The sequence below is a fragment of the Crotalus tigris genome, unplaced genomic scaffold, assembly GCF_016545835.1.
Source record: "Crotalus tigris isolate CLP2741 ecotype Arizona unplaced genomic scaffold, ASM1654583v1 scf7180000017753.6788120, whole genome shotgun sequence".
Lineage (NCBI taxonomy): Eukaryota > Metazoa > Chordata > Lepidosauria > Squamata > Viperidae > Crotalus > Crotalus tigris.
The window spans coordinates 4000001-4007271 of NW_024096615.1; the positions used below are offsets into that span (position 1 = coordinate 4000001).

General features: G+C 38.0%; 1 protein-coding gene across 2 annotated transcripts in view; it reads left to right on the forward strand.

Annotated features, from left to right (window-relative positions):
- LOC120306813 (S-adenosylmethionine synthase) overlaps positions 1-4345 on the forward strand; it is a 38226-nt gene extending 33881 nt beyond the window's left edge. For both annotated transcript variants that reach the window (XM_039340726.1, XM_039340725.1), the window contains exon 9: positions 2410-4345. In XM_039340726.1, coding sequence (XP_039196660.1) covers positions 2410-2512 — 103 coding nt within the window. In that variant the 3' untranslated portion in view covers positions 2513-4345. The remainder of the gene's footprint in view (positions 1-2409) is intronic.
- The last annotated feature ends 2926 nt before the right edge of the window (positions 4346-7271 follow it).

A 7271-nucleotide genomic window follows, 5' to 3' on the forward strand; every position in this document is an offset into this window, starting at 1 on the left:
TGCAAGTATCTTTAATAGAAATCTCAAAGTACCACATTCAATATTTCCTCACTTTTCCCCTTAGCATTTACTGTCTCATGTTTAAACTAATGTAATTCTTATTACCATATATACCGGCGTATAAGACGACCCCCATCTTCGGCGCCGAGTTGCATGCCTAGAAAGTCATCTTATATGTCGAAAACTACCGTTATTTCTGGCATATAAGACGACTCGGCATATAAGACGACCCCCGACTTCGGCGCCAATTTTAAAGTTTGCAAAAGTCATCTTATATGCCGGAAAGTATGGTATATCAGTTGAATAAAAGTAACATTCTTACAGTTATCAATAATTTTTCAGCTTATACAGTACATATCCTAGTTATTTTAACATTCAGTCTTTATAGACCAGGGGTAGGCAACCTTGGCTCTTTTATGACTCGTGGACTTCAACTCCCAGAATTCCTGAGTCAACATGGCTCAGCTTGGAAACCTCTCCCTTTCCCCTCAGCGTGGCTGGCTCAGGAATTCTGGGAGTTGAAGTCCACGAGTCATAAAAGAGCCAAAGTTGTCTACCCCTGTTATAAGCAATCAAAGTCCTGATTAGTTTTCCCAATTTTTTAATTTCCCTTTCATATTTGAATTTAACATTTATCGATTATACTTTCCAGTTGAGTAACCCAAATTCCCATGATCAAATTCATCACAAAGTCTAATATTCAGGGTACACATCTTACCTGTTCAAACATATTCTATTTCTCACCATCTTGCATCATCTAATTAGTAATACAGTATATAACATTCTTCTTTTCTATTAATTTCCAAATATCTTAACCTTAGTATTTCACTTTGGGGGTACAGCAGAGTAGAAACAAATGGTAGATACACTTGCTTTTCTAGTCCTGGGAACTGAATGAAAATCTGAACCTTCTTCCATTCCATTTCAATTTTCTCCCAAAAGAACCAGCTTCTGACCTGGAAGTATTTATGGTGTGCTCTCCCACCCTTGGGAGTATGATAGTCCTGGGTCCTGGAGTGTATCTGTGACAAACCATTTCAAATATGTCCTTCTGGGAAAGTTCCAGCTTTATGCTCAACATGGAATCAAATAGTTCTTGCTCCAATTTGGCCAACTGGGACAACGGATAGATTTATAGGGTGGCAGCAGTTCTGTCAGTAAAGGATTAATTATCCAAACAAGAGCCTGGCACTTTTTGAGGGAGAAGAGGGACTGGTCTGGAGGACAAAATGTTCCAGAGATTTGCAGGGAACGTCACAAGGAAAGATTGGCCTTCAAAGAAGCTTATGCTTACCCAGAAGGATCCAGAAGTGAAATGGATGTGTATAAATTCCCTGATCAAAAAGACCATGGTAGCTGCTTTCTTGATGTAACCTTCACTGGTAACTCACTCAACATACCTCTGGAGTTTTTAAAGCGGTGTGTTGTGCCGATAGCTTGTGGTATCTCCTTTGGTGACAAGTATTTTGCTGGATCAACCAAGAGGTCCACTGAGGTCAGCGTTCTGTTCTGGAGAGGTCAGCAAGATGCCAATGGAAAGTCTGCTTATTCAAACTTTTCCCCTTATCATATCTATTATATGTATGGACGTGGAAATGTGTCATTTATGGGATATAAATTGCGGCCTTATTCCAGTCCCATTTCAAATGCTGTAGTGCAGTGATAGCGAACCTTTTAGAGACAGAATGCCCAAACTGCAACCCAAAACCCACTTATGCATCATCCGGGTGCCGGGTGGGTGTGGCCCATTAGGTGGGTGTGGTCCATTGGGTGGGTGTGGCCCATTGGGTGGGTGTGGCTGCGGTGGTAATTGCAGACTGGGTAGGACTAAAAAGTTCAATCAATCAATTCCAACTTTGCAAGATCTTTTTTTTCCTGCGAGAAATTGAAATTGACTGATTGCTTGAACCTTTTTTTTTTTGTACACGGTGGTGGAGGCCTAAAGCAAAAAGGTTTTATAAAACCCAGATGAAGGGCTAGGACTGGGGCAATGGCGCGTGTGCCACAGAGAGGGCTCTGAGTGCCACCTCTGGCACCCGTGCCATACGTTCGCCACCAGTGCTGTAGTGAGACCAGACCTTGAAAAAAGAAACCACGAAAGAAAGAAAGAAAGAAAGAAAGAAAGAGAAAGAAAGAAAGAAAGAAAGAAAGAAAGAAAGAAAGAAAGAAAGAAAGAAAGAATGGATTGGGTTAAGATTGGAGAATGTGATTTATGACTGTTAATTGGAGGAGGGAATTGTGCTTAGATACTCAGGGGAGGGAATTCAGATTTTGGCTTTGCCTATGTACGTGCCGATGGTATGTTACTCGAATAAAGATTCTTTAAGGTAAACAATGCCTCAAAGTTCTTTGAAGAGTTTCATCAGTCGGAACCATGACAATAAATTAATTTACTTTTTTTACTCTTAGGGATCTGGATTTAAAGAAGCCCATTTATCAGAAGACTGCTTGTTACGGCCACTTCGGAAGAAGTGAATTTAGTTGGGAAGTTCCCAAAAAGCTTGCCTTCTAACTTTCTTGGGCCAACCTCTCTCCATTTCAAAGGAACAGGATTTTACTACCCCGAGTGCTTCCGTTGACCAATGTCAGTGCTGAAAAAAATAATAATGGAGAAACAGCCCCCTAATTGCTTTCTCTACATCTCATCCCATGCAGACTTTACAGAGGATAAATTTGGGGCAGACGGATGCCATTTTAATTTTGTCTAATGCTGCTATTTTGGGGTAGGGGAAGGAAATTCACTTTGAAAAGACGAGAAGGACCCTGAAACCTACAATCAAACAACGGACTTTGTTTTTATTTTTATTTTCCAATCCAGCAAATCTACATCTTTCTAAAATGCTAAGAGGAAGAAACATGTTTTTATTTTATTTTTTCTCAGATTCGGTATGGTTTCTCAACATTTTGCAACAGGACAATTCAAGGTTCCGGCATCCTGCTTCCACATGGAGGTTGTACTACAAGGAGTAGTTTAACTCTTGGAGTGAAAGAGAACATATTCTCCTCTACTGGAGACCCATCTTTTCGAGAGGGGTTTCGCCACGTTTTACTAATTCTGTTCCAACTGTCCAATCCATGTTTAATTCTTTCTTGCTCTTGCTCTCTTTCCTTTCTTAACGGCCTTAGCGATAGTCCTTCACAGGGAAGCCTGTCCAGTACGGTCCTGTGCCATAACGGTCATAAAAGCTGTGGTCATAAAGCGAACGTGGCCATTGTTAAGTAGAGGCTACTCTCATTCAGTGAACCAACGGTTCACTACAAGGATGGTGTTGTCCCAAACCGGAAGCACCCATTTTCGGCAAAACCATTGCAGTCCTATGACTGAGGGATGCTGCAAATAACTGTAAACATGGCAATGTTGTCAACTCCCAAAGTTTAGTCAGGGTCCAAATCTCAGAATTTCGAATCTGGTTCTTTTTCGGGTCGGTCATCACTTCAAACGGATTGCAAAGCAATCCGTCATGCTTCTGCAAGTAAATGTTTTAGACGTGTACCTGGTGCCTTTTATCGACATGCATCAATGCGGCTAACATTTCTGGAGCCTGTTTCTAGACAGTTTTAGATACAAATGTGTTTTTTTTTTTCTTAAAAAAAAAAAGATTGGCAGAATGGAGGTTATACGAGCCACGCATTTCGGCCCCTGGTTGAGCCAATGTGGTTGAATGGTAAGCACAAGGTGTGACTTGGAGAATAAATGCAGCAAGAAGCGAGGGAGGACACGTGAAGGAAGAGACGTAGCAGCAGCCTGTAAAGAAATGGCAAAAGAATGACTCTTGGGAATAATGCTGGGAATAACCCCATGGAGACAAGACTCGGGGGACTGGGAAAATGGGAGCCGTTTTTCCAGTATTTTAATTTAAAATATCGCCATTGTGTACTGACCCGAAAAATCAGGATACGTGTTTGCTTTAGTCAAAATAATATCTTGGGCCAGTAATGAAAAAGAAAGCCAGTCTGGTTTAGTGGTGAAGACTTAAAAACTAGGAGATGGTGAGTTCTAGTCCCGCCTTAGGCATGAAAGCCAACTGGGTGACTTTGAACCAATCACCAGGAGATTGTGAGTTCTAGTTCCGCCTGAGGCTAAAAACCAGGAGACTGTGAATTCTAGTCCTACCTTAGGCATAAAAGTGAGCTGGGTGACTTTGAACCAATCACCAGGAGATTGTGTGTTCTAGTCCCGTTTTAGACATGCAAGCCAGCTGGGTGACTTTAGGCCAGTCCCTCTCACCTCACAGGGTTGTTGTGGGGAAAATAGGAAGAACGAACGTTAGACACGTTCACCACCTTGAGCTCTTTCTAAAAACAGTAAAGGCAGGATAAAAATAATCATAATAATCAAAAAGAAGGCAGAAAGAGAAATGCCTCCCCTGAGCTAGAAAAACGGTTCTGTGGAAACAAAATGGCTCCCAGGCACCGTCTGATGCTTCTTTGTTCAACTAGACCAGTGGTTCTCAACCTGTGGGTCGGGACCCCATTTGGGGTCGAATGACCATTTCACGGAGGTCGCCAAACAACGCAGTCCGCCATTTTCCCCCCCTTTTCCTTAGCTGCGCTACTCCCTTTTCTTCTATTGGCTTTTTTTTTTTTTTTATTGAAAATTTTTACATTTTACAAAAACAAATCCCCTTCCCATACCCCCCCCACCTCACCCCCCCCCTTCCCAACCTCCCAAACCCTCCCCTGGACTTAATTAAAAAAAAAAAAAAAAAACTTAAAACACTTTTAAAACCTAAACAAATTTAAATACAATCATCATTCTATATAAGCTCCCTCCAAAAACACAAATTTAAACATTACTTTCTTTGAATATCTATATCTATAATATAAAATCTAATTTCTCCCTCTTTCTTTATCCTAAAACGAACAAATAAACATACAAATCTTTGTTATACCATTAAAGCTAAATACTCTTAAAGAACTTAAAGTAAGTACATATTTCCTTCAATCTTCATAATCTTCTCTCCTATCCAAAAAGAAAAAAAAAAACAAAAAAAAACAAAAACTTAAAAAACCTATAAGTCCTAAACAAATCTAAGCACATTTAATTAAACAAATTATTTTGTCTTAAAAATATTAATAATAATATTTAAAAACTAAAAACACTTTTAAATCCTAAACAAATCTAAATACAATCATCACTCTATATAAACTCCCTCCAAAACCACAAATTTTTAAAATTTAAAACATTAGAATCCACTCACTAAAATAAGCAAATTATAATCCCTTCAAAACACAAATTTAAACAATATTATCATTAAAGGTTCAAAACTTAAAACAACAAAGTTAATAAACACATTAAACATTTCAATCTTCACCAATAACTAATTCCATCCGTAAAAAAATACATCCTTATCAATCTCAATTATATTAGTATTATTAATTATTCACATTCCAGTTTTTTCCATTCTCCATTCTTCCATTCTTCCATTTCCCTTCTCCATTCTTGTATCAAACTCGTAAGAAATGCTGCAAGTTCTGCCTTAGGAGACTGCTCCAAAAATCCTGAATCTCCCATCGACTCCGAAGCCAATAAGGGTTCCTTAAATTCCTCCTTGTATTGATCTTTACAATTGTAAGTTGTAAAAGTTATCCTCTGCCCATTCCTCTCTTGTTGATGCCCCTCAGACTGAGATTTCCCAGTTTCCATTTCAGGCAACAATTCCACCCTTAAAGATTGCTCCAAAGACTTTGTAGGTCTAACATCTCCCAGAGATTCAGAAACCACTAAATATGAAACTTCCTTAACCTTCTTCTGTTGCTGCTTTTCTTTGGGATTATATACTGCACAAGTTGTCTTCTGCTCCTCAACCTGGACTTGTTGAGGCCTCTCACACAAAGATTCTCCAGTTTTCATAAATATAGGCTCTTCAAAATGTGATTCTACATTCTTTTCTTCCAAAGCTTTAAACTTAATTGATGGCGATGCACATACCCCCAGGACCGAAGTATAAAAATCTTTTGCTTGAAAAACAGTATTAAGTCTATAACATGTCCCCAGGTAATTCACCACCATTCCAATCGGAACATCCCATCTGAATGACATTTTTCTCTTTTTAAGTTCATTTGCTAAAAAAGCAAACTCCTTTCTTCTTCTTAAAATTTTAGATGGGATCTCTTTAAAAATTATAACATATTGTGAAGCAATTTGAAATCTCTTCTTATAATAGGCTTGCACAATTTCATTGCGTAAAGATCTTTTACCAAAGTAAATTACCACATCTCTTGGCAGATTCTTCTGTGCTGCCACCACAGAGTTAACCCTAAATAATTTTTCAATTTCATTAAGTATTCCCTCTTTTTCTTTATTCACAATCAATGCAAAGTCCTTTGCAACCATCTCCTTCAGATCTCCTTGCAAAGACTCTCCCAGGCCTCTAATTCTTAAGGCATATTCCATTTGTCCATATTGAAGCATAAGAATCTCATTTTCCATTTCTTTGTCCATACTTTCAATTTTCCCCTCCATTATGTCCACTTTTTCAGCTACCTCTTCCACATGGGAGTTCACCTTTTCAAGAACAGAAGCAACACCTTCTACAGCCAAAACAAAATCTTGTCTCAAGATCTTATTGTTTTCCTCTAAAATCTTTTTCATTTCTGCCCTAATTTGAATTATAACATCTCCCATCATGTCTTGCAAATCCTTCATAGTTATTAGCTGACCCCCAGAAGAGGGTGAAACTATTGATTTAGAAACTGTAGAAATCCCTGGACGCTTTGGAGCCATCTTAAAGAAAAACCTTTAGTCCTTCTTAAGAAATTATAAAAATTCCTTCAAAAAACATAACTCCCTCCAAAGAAGGTCATTATAATAAAAAGAAAAAAGGGAAAAAAAGGAAGAGAAAAAGAATTAAAAAAAAATTTTACTCCTTCTTAAAAATTACAAAAAATTAAACAGAAAAAAAGTCCTTCAAAAAAGGGTCATTACAATAAAAAAAAGGGAGTTCAAAGGAAAAAAAAAGGGAGAAGAAAAAAAAAAAAATAATTAAATAGAAAAAGTCCGTTCCAAAAAAAATACTTAGAAATACCAAAAACAACCATTCCAATCATAAGGAAATAAAAAGAGAAAGGGAAAGGAAAGAAAGAAAAACACCAAAAAGCCTGCCGGTCAGCATTCTAACTTCAAGAAAAAAAAACACCGAGGAGTTTGCCGATCGCCATTTTACTTTCCCTTTCAACAAAGAAAAAAAATAAAAAGAGAGAATAAAAATAGAAACAAATCTTAAAACTTAAAATCCAAATAAGTCAAAGAAAGCAAAAACTAAATCCTC